Raw genomic sequence first — 13,297 nt, forward strand, 5'->3', positions numbered from 1 at the left:
TATAAAAAATCATATACAAAAAATTATTTTTACTGACGATTTTACTTGAACTTATTTTCAATTACATTAATTTCTTTAAAGATTTTAATTTACATAACACTTAAATTATTTTTTATCAATAATTGTTGACTCATATGAATACAAAGATGATATGTCGTTTTTGTTCTTTTAAAATTTATAATTACCTTGACTTGTTTTAGTATTTATCCATCATATGTATTAGTTTTGATTATTGATATATATCTCTACTTTATCCGTGAAAGGTCACATATTAATTTAATAATATATTCTATTTAATTAAATTATATTCATGAGAAAATGATAATTTCACGGCCTTCTGTTGTGTGATGGAACATCATTCTCCTGCCTCGCATGTTGGGGCTTACATTACATACATGATAGGGGACTTGGGGGTGGGCACGGCACTCCCCTTTGTGGGAGTTTGTCCTGAATTTTTCTATAATCAGAGCCGTATTGTAAGGTTCGTTAAGAATATTATTCATATAAAAAATTAAGTTAATCGGATATTCATAACCCCATGATTAAGTCTTAATTGTTTTTAAAATTTTATGAAAGTTATGTTAACCGTTAATTTTTATAAAAACAAATGTGTTTTGGTTATAGTGCTACAGATATCCAATCAACTTGATGTTTTGCATGGATGATCTAGTTGACAAACCCTACAATATGAACGGTTCAGATTATCGAAAGAGGCTCGGGACAACACTACACACAACTGCCTACTATATCCAAAAGCACATCAAGATCCCAGATCCCTTAATTGTGGAGTTGTGGGACAATTTACTATTATTAAAAGTTTGAGGAGTATATATATATTTTTTATTTTTTGTATTTCAATAATATTCCTTCAAATTTATTAGTTACACAGTAATTTTACCGAATAATTAAACATCCTCTCGAATTTAAATACCTTCAAACATCATAATATAATTATTTTTTAATAATTCTACTACTGTGACATGTTTAATATTTATCTTCTCCAATACCTTCTCATAAATGATGAGCATTCAAACATCATAATATGATTGTTTTTTTTAATAATTCCACTAATGTGGCCTGTTCAACATTTGCCTCCTCTACAATCTTCTCATAAACAGTGAGTGACAGAAATTTTGCAACATTCAAATCAAGAAAAATCATGAAAATATATAAAGAAAATAAATTTTGTGAGATTTAAATCAAGAGAAATCATGAAAATATATAAAGAAATTATCATTTTTAAAATTTTTAAAATTTTAAAAAATTTTATCATTTTTTTATCATTTTTGTGAGATTTAAAATTTTTATCATTTTTTTTTTTTTTGTGTGTGTGTGTATGCTTGCTGTATTGGCTTTCTTTGTCCATAGTTTTGGTATTTTAATTTTTAATTGCCTAAATTTCTTTATCATGTACTTTACTTTTGTAGAGAAAATACAATATATATAAACCAACTATGATAATGTTAACTATTGTTCGAACCATATTTTCAACACAAAAAATTTCTCACTGAGTGTGCCAAAAATATGTGTTTGTGATTTTTAATATTTCAAATGTTAGAAATGTAATTTGAGTTTGCCAACAAGAATCTAAAAAGTGCTTATAGATAAAAATATTAATTTTACTAAGCGATTATGTTAAGATTCTTTTTATCCTCAATAAAGAGAATTTTACTATATTATGTTGAAAAAATAAACCAATATTTTAACTAAAATTCATGACTAGATAAAAATTATAATTAATTAATTGAATAAACAATTATAAAATGTCACCATTAATTACAACAACAATGATTCATCCCACTAAAAATATCACCACTAATAGCACTAATGCATTAAAAAAGTAAAAAAAAAAAAAATACAACTCTAAGATCAAAATATCACATCATTAATAACGAGACCCACTACCACCTAATTAGTGGGAGCACTAATTAGTGCTCCAAGCATTTTTCTAATTACAATTGGTTGGTATCACTATTTTAGGTGTCTGGACGTGAGAAGGAATCAGTCGACAATTTAGTGTATGGTTCCCTCAAATTGACTAGTCAACCGAAATTTGTAGTAGACTGGTAAATAGAGCCTTTAAACACACAAAGCACCGAGTGTTTTTGTCTCTCAGGAATCTCACGTCGCCGGTTTCTCTTCTCTCTATCTCTGAGAAGAGTGCTCTGGAAAATGCAAACCCTATCTATTTCGTCTCCCTCAACCTACCGGCTGTTTCCGTCGCCGGTCACCGCCATTCCCTGCAGAACCTCCAGCTCTCTTCCTTCCCTCCGTACTCTGCGATGCTGCTCTCTCCAATCTCCATCTCTGGGTCCTTCTTACTCTCTCTCTCTCTCTCTCTCTCTCTCTCTTATATATTCCCATTAGTGTATTCAATAATGGATGAAGTGAAAAGGTGGATGGTTTTCGATAAATGCCTCTGCCAAAACGTGTATATCATTGATCACTTATGTACTAACATTTAAAAAATTATAATATAAAAATATTTAAATATATTATTTGAATAGTGTTGTAAAATTCTTTTAACTGAAATTTTGGTTGTTTAAATATATTATTGGGTCTCAGTTACAGTTGAATTTAATCTTGTGGTTGGGTTTTCTTCAGTTTCGGATGAGACAAAGTTTTTCGAGGCTTCAAGAAATGGAAACTTAATTCCGCTTCGGAAATGCATTTTATCGGATCACTTGACTCCGGTGCTTGCTTACAGATGCTTGGTTAAAGAAGATGATCAAGAAACTCCGAGCTTTCTGTTTGAATCGGTGGAGTCTGGTGTCCGTGCTTCAACCGTTGTAAGTGTTTTTTTTTTTTTTTTTTTTTAAAAGTTACTTAAAAAGTTCTATTTACAAATATTATGGTACCTTATATTCTATCTAAGATTTTTTTTTAGAATAATACTGGAGACTCCAAAAGTTCTATTAAAAATTGTACCAAATGTCCCACGTGGTGTGGGATACATTTGGTATAAATTTTGATAAAACTTTTAAGATTTCTAGTATTTTTGATTTTTTTTTTTGAACCAATAAATCCCCGATTTATTAAAATTGAGAATGTTATCAGTTTTTCTCAATTTTTAAAACTAAAAACATTATCAATTTTACATAGTAATGTTCCAAATAATTGTTTCATTAATTGAGGGGGAAAAAACAGAATATGAAATTAAATTCTTTTGTCTTTCTGTGCATTGCTTTAATTCAATTATTCAATAAAACCAATAACAATGTCAGTTTTTTCTCGTTTTAAAACTGATAATATTATCATCTTTTTTAATTTGTATCATCATAATCTTTTATAGACACAAAATTTCAGTTTTGCATAAAAAAATAATTCAATTCTTTTAATTTTTTCAAAAAGTTTTTTATAATTTTTTTAATTTGAAAGTTGATAGTTTTAAAGTTTTGAAAATCAAAATAAATGTCAAATCATCATATTTTTTTATAAATAATCATTATTTGAAAGATAATTCCAACTATTAAAAATTTAATGAGATTTGAAAATCTAACAAAATCTTAATAGTGTATATAAATTCATAAATTAGAACTTGGGTTTAAATGTGTTTTTTTCTCATATATACTTGTTTGCTTTGAAAATGAATCTAAAATTTTTTATACATTCATTTTTATACTTGTTTGATTAAATGCCGTAAATTTGATTGTTTTTAGGGTCGTTATAGCGTGGTTGGAGCTCAGCCAGCCATGGAAATTGTGGCAAAAGAAAATAATGTTACAATTTTGGACCACGAGAAAGGGTGTATGACCAAGAAGGTTGTTGATGATCCAATGGCGATTCCAAGAAGTATTTCAGAGAGTTGGAAACCCCAGTTTATTGATGAACTTCCAAGTACTTTTTGCGGTAATATGACTTCGTAAAAAAAATTATTTTTTTAGTCTAGAGTCCACATTATTTCTGGTTAATTTTCCACGTGTTTGGTTTAAACCCTTTAAAACACAATTATTGAATGAAGACACATTTGCTGGAGATTTTGAGGAATTATTTATACTGAGCTCCGTTTGTTACAAAAATATTTTACTCATTTTCCGTTATTTAGTTGAACAAAAAGTAAATAAAATATTTTTTCATTATTTTTCTAAAAATGACTTACCTTGTATGTTAATTTTCACGAAGTTTACTCTCACTTACTAACTTTTCAACATATTTAACATTTTAAAATAAGTATCTTGACTCACTAAATGTCATAAATGACACTTTATTTAATCAAAATTTCTCCTTCAAGTAATAAAATGTTTTTTTTTTTCAAGTGTCAATCAAACGCTAAAAAACAAAATCAAAAATATATTTTTTTTTATAAAATTAATTTAAAAGAAAAATATTTTTTTTTTGTAAAATATTTTATATCGAAACAAATGGAGCCTTAATGATACAGTGTATCTTTATGTATGCAAAGAGTAGTGCTGAACAACAGCTGCAGAATATATGTTGTTTCATTTCATGCTAATCGAGCCATTGTTAGCGATTCTTCATTAGTTACGTGGAAATATTGCTTTTAATAAACAGAACCAGATAAATATCCTGTTTGCTGGTATTACTAGTTTGATAGTCTTCTTGGTGCATAAAAATGTTTTAGTAAAATCGTTTCGATTTTTTACCTAAACTTATGATTTCAAATTTGAATGTAAGTATCAAAGAAAACTCTTTTTAGTGGGGAGGAATAGTGTGAGAAAGGAGTGAGACCAAGCCAAGCCACTAGTAAAGTAAGTCCTTCCCACGTGTGAAGTTTAATAAATGAATGCAGCCTTAGCCAGAGAGGTCAACTTGTGCCTTTGATTTTAGGCTGCTCGGCGTAGAATGAACAAATCCGCAACCAGCAAGTTTTTCAAAATGAATTAAATGGAATTGTTACTTTCCAAAAATGCTTGCTGAAAATCAATGAAGGTAAATTTTTCCCATGTAATTCATTGGTCAAACCAACGATTCAGAGTTTGTCTTTGCTTTTTGAGGTGAATTCTAGTGCATCAAGGGCACTTATGTTGTCTGTATCAAGGGCAGTCATGTTGTCTCTAATTAGTAAGCCCGCCTTGGAGCAATGCTACAAATTTAGGTGTTGGATTATTTGGCAATGGTGTCAATAAGAATCTAACATTCTTCATTATGTAGTATATCTTTGTCGGTAAAACCAACGAATCATAGTTTGTCGCTGCTTTTTGAGGTGAATTCTAGTGCATCAGTGCATCAAGGGTATTTCTGTTGTCTCCAAATAGTAAGCCTACCTTGAAGCAATGCAACAAATTTAGGCGTTGGGATTATTTGGCAATGGTATCCATAACAATCTGACAATATTCATTATGTAGTATATCTTTGTCAATCGAACCAATGATTCAGAGTTTGTCTTTGCTTTTTGAGGTGAATTCTAGTGCATCAAGGGCATTTGTGTTGTAGTATATCTTTGTCAGTCAAACCAAGGATTCAGAGTTTGTTTTTGTTTCTTGATGTGAATTCTAGTGCATCAAGGGCATTTGTGTTGGTCTCTAATTAGTAAGTCTGCCTTGAAGCAATGCAACAAATTTAGGCGTTGGGATTATTTGGCAATGGTGTCAATCAGAATCTGGCATTCTTTACAGCCTTTTCTCATCCGAAGGCTCCCTGTCTTGTTCTACCTTCTTTATGTACAACAAACCATTATGTTGAGAATTGTAGGGGTAGGCACAACGGAATTTAAAACTTTCGATGATTTCTATAAATCCGAGATCATATTTATGATATATATATATAAAATATAGTAACCACCTATAAGATAGTTACATTAAATATTTCAACTGCAAAAATTCAATTCCTATGTTCAAGTTAACCCCAATTCCACCGTTTAACTGTCTCCATAGTTAATTTAACTGTCTTTATTCATTTGAATTACACATTTTGACGGCTTGGTCACACTTATACGGATAGGAGAAATAATGTCAACTATTGATATTTAATTACAGTTCTTTCTAATCGAATTAGAATTGTTTCTAATTCTCCTAGGGAACTTTTCTACAGACCTGTACACATCATGAGTGACACTTAGCGGTATACCATTACTAACGCAAATAGTATGAATATTACAAAATAGACACTTCGGTTAACAAACTAATTGTATATCTTTGCTATTAAGTTATGAATGATACACTGATTTTTCAAATCATATGAAAAATTTGCAAATTCTTCATGATTAAATGAAGTTATTCCCGGTATAACAAAGCGGTCTTTTGGCAGCCTCCTTGCCAACCTTTTGCTTGCACTAGATTATGTTTAGATTTGAAGAATTTGGCAATAGATGTTTTTTTTTTTTTTGAACGGCAAAGAAGCTTTATTGATGAAGCACAAAAGGGTACATAAAGAGGAGGTAGGAGCTAGACAAAGCACCTACCACCAGTTGGTGAGAAACCAACAAAAAAGAAAACAGAAAACAGAAAACACACCAACACTGCTGAAACAGCTTACACTCCAGACAGCATAGAGCTAAGACAGATTACACACCAAGCAGCAAGAGCCAAAGCAGCATAGCTACTAGAACCTGCAGTACAATGCACTAGAACCTGCAGAACCTGTTGTTATTTAACACACCAACACTGCTGAGACCAAGACAGTACAAGCCTCTGAGTTATTGAAGACAACTTGACAACAACTCTGCATAACTACACCTGGGCCTCCACTCAAGGCAACAAACAGGGGAGCTCTGTGTGCAGGACAACACATCTAGGAACTACACTCACTAAGTACAACCCCCCACCCAACCCTCCATAACCAGCAGACACCCAGGCAGATATCACTCAGACCTTCCACACACCAGATATACACCCAGGCAGCAAACCACTACAACCATCATGAACTGAAAACTCTACCTTCTAGTGCCCAACCCACATGTGCTGCTACTGCACACCAGCAGATGGTAGAATATAGGCCAATCACTGCTGCAGCTGCAAATACACTCAACCCCGGCCACCTAAACAAACCCGAATCTGGCTGATATTAAAAAGAAAATCATTGATGGAGAATGGCCAATCCTTAGAGGATGCCTTCAGCCAAATAGCTAGCCTGATAATGATGGACTCCTTAAGCTCCTCCATATCCGGTTGAACACAATTAAACAAGCAATTGTTCCGATGTTTCCAAATAGACCACATTGCAACCAGAGGGATAGCAAGCCAAACTCTCCTTTCAGCTTTCATGAGGCAGGTGCCAGCCCACCAGTGCAGCAAGCCTTCAACAGAGCCAGGTACAACCCAAACCAAACCCCACCACTTCACTAAACCAGACCAGACCTTCCAGATCAGAGGACAAGAAATTAGGACATGTGAAGCAGATTCTACCTCTGATTTGCAGAAAATACACTCAGTTGAGGCTTCCTCACCCAACACTCCAACCCTTTGAAGAAAAGCAGAAGTTTTGATCTTATGTTTCCAAGCTAGCCACCCAAAGAATTGAACTTTGGGTGGGACATAATTAATCCACACCAGTCTAGAAGTACTTGCAGCTACACCAGAGCCCAGATCACAATTCCTGTAAAGAGAAGCAACAAGGGATTGACCTGGTTTATAATCCAGCCACCTTGGATTATCTTTAACCCCCAAACTTAACCTAGGAGCTGCTGTTAATATATCAGTGAGCCTGGATGCCTCCTCAACCTCCCACTGCCTCAAAGGCCTTCTTAAACAAAGATCCCAAGCCCCAGAGATACCTTTTTTGTCAACAAAAAATTTTAAAGAGCCATTCTTCTCTGTAGAGAGTGAAAACAGTCTAGGGAAAATTTCTTTAAAACAATAGCCACCATGCCACACATCAAGCCAAAATCTCACTCTATTCCCATCTCCCACTTTAATTTGGAAGTTGTTGGCAAAAAATTGGAATAGATTGGTACTATGTTCTGCCACTGCTATAATATCACCCCATAACTTTGACCATCTTCTACCACCAGTTTGATTTGGGAACCAAGCTCCAGCTTCAATTTTATATTTCTGACAAATCACCTTTTTCCATAATGCTTGATCTTCACTTGCAAACCTCCACCACCACTTCAATAATAAACAAGAACTTACCTCTCTAATTCTCCTAATTCCCAACCCACCCTGGGTAATGCTCTTGGTCACCTCCTTCCACTTCACTAGGTGAATTTTTCTTTTCAATTCTGTACCTCCCCATAAGAAGGCTGCTTGAATTTTATCTATTTCCTTAGCCACACCTTCTGGCAACCTGAAGAGGGAGAGGTAATACACTGGCAAACTGGACAGAACTGATTTAATGAGAGTCAACCTTCCAGCATATGATAAGAGTCTCCTTTTCCACCCCGCTAGTCTGCATTTTATCTTATCTAAAACAGGTTGCCAAAATTTCTTCCTACTTGGAGAAGAGCCCAGAGGTAAGCCCAGAAATTTCAGTGGCAGGTTCTGCTGTTTGCAGTTGAGCACAGAAGCGAAATCCTTAAGAGAATTGACTGTAGCTCCAACCCCACAAACCACACTCTTATGAAAGTTGATCTTAAGACCTGAAATCATCTCAAAGCACCTTAAAATTCTTTTAAGGTTCAATACCTCTTCCATATTCGCTTCACAGAAAAGTAAAGAGTCATCAGCAAATTGAAGGTGTGAAACAACCACCCCGTTAACTCCAATCTGCACCCCTTTAATCAGGCCCAATTCCCTTGCTCTGAGTAGTAGAACACTAAGCCCTTCTACCGCCAAATTAAACAGAAAGGGTGATAATGGATCACCTTGTCTTAGTCCTTTTTGAGGGCTAAACTCTTTGGTTGGTGACCCATTCACAAGGACAGAAATTCTAGCAGTTGCAATACACTCCTTCATCCAATATATCCATTTAGAGCCAAAGCCAAAATTTGACAGCATGGACAGCAAATAACCCCAGTTGATGGAGTCATACGCTTTTTCAAAATCAAGTTTAAGCAACACCCCCTTCTTCTTAGCTTTCTTCCACCCATCCACAATTTCATTTGCGATCAAAACCCCGTCCAAGATGTTCCTTCCACTCAAAAAAGCTGATTGGGTTTCACCTATAACCTCTGGCATAACTAGCTTAAGTCTACTGGTTAGAACCTTAGACAAAATCTTGTACATCGATCCAATCAAGCTTATCGGTCTATAATCCTTAAGATTGACTGCCTTGGCCTTTTTCGGAATTAGGGTGATGAATGAACTGTTCAAACCGAAAGCCAATTTACCCAATCTGTGGAATTCTTTCATGAACATCATGACATCTGCTTTAAACACCTTCCAATTCTTTTGTATACACATTAAATTGAAGCCATCGGGGCCTGGTGCTTTATTCCCATTGCACTCTTTGACTGCAGCACATATTTCAGCTTCCGAGAACTCTGCTTCCAGCTGCTGAAAACAAGCACTACCCCTTATGTTCTTAAAATTGCCAGACAAGCCAGGTCTAACCCTCCATGCTTCTGAAAAGTGCTTGTTAAAGTGAGCCCAAACCACATCCTTTACCTGCTGTGGATCCTCAACCACCACCCCCTCCACCAGAATAGAATTAAGAGCATTCCTATTCTGTCTACTACTAGCCATCACGTGAAAAAATCGAGTATTTCTATCCCCTTTTAAGTTCCATTCCAATCTTGACTTTTGCAGCCAAGACCATTCCAACATCCTACTGAGTCTCCACAGGTCACTTCTAGATTCTCTTTTAAGCCTCAGCTCTGCTTCCATCAAAGGTCTGACTTCCGCCATCAAATCCAAAGAGTGTAGCTGACTTTCAGCTTCTTTAATTTTCTCTGCGACATTACCAAACACTTCTTTACTCCATTTCTTTAATGCTAGCTTCAAGGTTTGTAATTTCCTTTGCAATATTACACCTGCACTTCCATCTATCTGGCACTCTAACCATACATTCTCCAAGAATGAAGCAAAGCTGGGATGCAGTAACCAAGCATTATAAAACTTGAAGGGTTTGGGCCCCCAATCCCTTTCATCCTCCATTAAGAGTAGAGGACAATGATCAGAAATGTGCCTCGGTAAGCCCCACAGCTTGAACTTAAATCTTTCGATCCACTCAGGACTCAGTAGGAATCTATCAATTTTGCTCCACTTATTACCATCAGTTGCATTACACCAGGTATATTTCCTACCCAGCATTTGTAACTCAGTCAACTCACACCTATCTATAAAATCGTTGAAGTCTTTCATACCTCGTTCCCTCCTTGAACAACCCACTCTTTCATCCGCTGATCGGATTTCGTTGAAGTCTCCACCTATGCACCAAGGTCTAGTGAAACTTAATTTCCACCTTTCCAGAGTCTCCCATAGTTTACTTCTCCGCACAGGATCATTAGGAGCATACACATTAATCATGACACAATCAAAAGAGTTAAGGATTGTACCTGCAATCAAAATGAACTGCCTATTGCTGCAGCAATCTGATAAATGAAACACCTCAGGATCCCATATGCATAGCAACCCCCCTGCCCTGCCCTCCGCATCAACAGCCATAAACTCCATTTTATCTCTATGCCACACCCTTTTAACTTCCGCTGATGAAAAACTTGCCTTCTTTGTTTCTTGAAAAAATGCCAAATCTATTTTCCTATCTGCCAAGACCCTCCTAATCTTTCGCATCTTCTCAAGCCTACCAATCCCCCTGATGTTCCAGCTTAACCACTTCATAACAGCATATTGTACTCTTTTATATCACCTGATAGGATCTCATTAATTTGCCCCTTCAACCTCATCACCAATCCTTTCTTTGTCCACCTCCTCCATCTGAACAAGTTTTTGAATCACTGCTTCATCTTGGCCCAGACAATCAACCCCCAACCTTTTACCCAAAATAAGAGTTAATTGAGCTTCATGTAATTTTCCTCCAGAGCAACTGTGCTGCGATTTATCTGGGGCATGCTTCAGCATGGCGGCAGCTTGCCCTAACCACCACTCCTTTATGACTAACTTTACTTGATCCAGCCCCTCCATGCCCTAGCCTTCTTGCAAAACCAGAGAATCCACCCATTGATATGGAGTTTGTCACACCCACTTTTCTTTTCCCGTTATTATTTGTGGACTTCATCTTGTTATTCACAGTTTTACATATGGATACACCAGCAGGATTACACTCACTGGTCTTAGAACCCATCCAAATAGGCCCATGCTCAGCCCATACATTGGACTGGCTAGACCCAGAATTTAACTGATTAATAACACCTGGCCCAATAGTCTTGTTAATGCACTGTTCTTGGCCCAAGAGGACCTCCAAGTTAATACCTGGTCTGTCCCTCAAAGCCTCACTCACACTTCTCACAGAACCTGGTGTGTGAGACTGTCCACCTACATTTAGCGACTCATCATTACATCCGAGCTTTAGACCTTCTTTTCCTATCATCATTGACTCTACTTCCCATGCACCCTTTTCAGTTGCTTTCCCAATGTCGGCTGTACACCTACTTTTGGCAACTACATTTGATTTCCCCATGTAATCTGTAGTTTCTTCAACTATTGAGGCTAACAACCAACTACGTTCCGCAACCATCTCATCTCCTTCCTTCCCCTTAGTTGGCAAAACTCCTTCAACCAACTCATTAGTTAATCCCACCTCATCAGCCCCCACCTCTGCCAGCTCAGCTTCATCTTCCTCTATTCTGGGTTCAACAATGGGATGCACTTCACCATTAACGTTGGAACTGACATACTCCTTATCATCGCAGACTGAGTTACATTTGCAGATGGCTCTAACCTCCTTTACAATCTGCTCCTCACACACTCTTATAGGATATGTTCTCCCGTTGCACTCCAGAGTTAAATTTGAATTTATCAGCTCCATTAGACTAGTGGCAACCTTAATCTTACCGCACCGAAAAGATGCTGGTTCACAAATGTCTCCATCCAGAGAAACCACTTCCCCCCATAGTCTTCCAATTTTTCTGAATGTACCTGAGTTCCAGAGGTTTAGTGGGATTCCATAGCAGCTCAGCCATACAATCCTTTCTTGCTCTACATGAAGATCTGGTGACCATTCCTTAATGAATACACACCAATCTTGGAACCACGCAATAATCTTGGTCCTGTTGTTCCTCAAATCCTCCTTTGACTTAAAAGTCATCACAACGTCTCGACCTCCACCCTCTCGCAGTAGCACCCCCGACATATCTTTTTGTTGGAGTGCTTCCTTAATGGCCAGAACAGAGTGCCTAGATTTGAGCCTTAATATCAGGCTTTCATACAACCATCCATTCCCTATCTCCTCTACATTAACAGTAGTGTTTTGTTTGCCACCTGAGTTAATACCCTTTACAGCCTCCGCAAACGATCTATTGTCGATGCCTTGATTCCAGCTTTGCTTGGTGTGATTATCTGCTACAGCTTTCCCCTCGAAGTTCTTCCTTACCGGAGATTTCATCCAGTTACTATCACCCTTTTCCTTCCCATAATCTGCATTCTTTACTGATAATTTTCTGTCTTCTATCCACAGCCCATTTGCCTTCTGGGCAGCCATAGAGGCTGCAATCTGGCAGTCAAACCGCACAAAACCAAATCTTGTATTTAAAACTCTCCTCCTCTTCTGAGGAATGAATACATCCCTAACCACCCCAAACTTTGAAAACAACTCATGCAAACCTCGTGGGCTCATAACCTCAGGTATATTATCCACAAACAAGGTAAACAGATCTGATCTACTTCCCCTATTTCCTGCTCCTTGGTGCCTCGACCTTCCTCTCTGTCTCAGAACTGGGATCCACCCACCTTGGGTTCTCATCGATGCTCTGAAAATCCGTTAATATATTGTTGCAGTTATGTTTTCAATAGATGTTACTATAACTATGATGGATATCTCATAAATCAATGGCGGCGACAATGGGATTTAATGTTTCATTCAGTTGACTTCCATGCAGGTAGAGAAAAGTTATAACTTAACCTAAAAATATTAAATAAATAAAGTACAGAAAAAGCTAACAATTTATTTCTCAGTGCATTTTTAATTAATGCATATACATTATATAACATTAAACGGCATGCTTAGGAATTTTGTTACATCATGAACAGGTGGATGGGTTGGTTATTTCTCATATGATACAGTTCGCTATGTAGAGAAGAAGAAGCTTCCATTCCTAATGGCACCACAGGATGACAGAAATCTTGCTGATATTCATTTAAGTCTTTATGAAGACGTAATTGTGTTTGATCATGTAGAGAAGGTACTCTTCACTCATTAAATGTCTTAGATCTTACACAGAATATATAATTCAAGTCTCCGCTTATGTCTTTCCATCACCTCTCATGTCCAATCTAGTCATCTTGGAGCCGTTATTCTTCTAATTCCCTTTCAACATTGGAAAACAATGCAGTTAAGTTCTTAG

At 36.4% G+C, this 13,297-nt stretch overlaps 1 protein-coding gene across 1 annotated transcript; it reads left to right on the forward strand.

Moving 5' to 3' along the window:
* Positions 1-2,378: 2,378 nt before the first annotated feature.
* On the forward strand, positions 2,379-13,297 carry LOC145797791 (anthranilate synthase alpha subunit 1, chloroplastic-like). Its single transcript, XM_082885209.1, has 5 exons — positions 2,379-2,451; positions 2,566-2,789; positions 3,660-3,849; positions 12,984-13,135; positions 13,286-13,297. Exons 1-5 carry the CDS (start codon positions 2,379-2,381, stop codon positions 13,295-13,297), a joined length of 651 nt encoding a protein of 216 aa, XP_082741335.1.

Source organism: Camellia sinensis, chromosome 8, assembly GCF_055761805.1.
Source record: "Camellia sinensis isolate YWXY chromosome 8, ASM5576180v1, whole genome shotgun sequence".
Classification (NCBI taxonomy): Eukaryota; Viridiplantae; Streptophyta; class Magnoliopsida; order Ericales; family Theaceae; genus Camellia; species Camellia sinensis.

Coding starts and splice junctions, on each gene's coding strand:
- LOC145797791 (XM_082885209.1), top strand. CDS start 2,379: ATGGATGAAGTGAAAAGGTGGATGGTTTTCGATAAATGCCTCTGCCAA. Junction 2,452..2,565: donor GTATATCATTGATCACTTAT/GTACTAACATTT, acceptor ATTGGGTCTCAG/TTACAGTTGAATTTAATCTT. Junction 3,850..12,983: donor ACTTCCAAGTACTTTTTGCG/GTAATATGACTT, acceptor CATCATGAACAG/GTGGATGGGTTGGTTATTTC.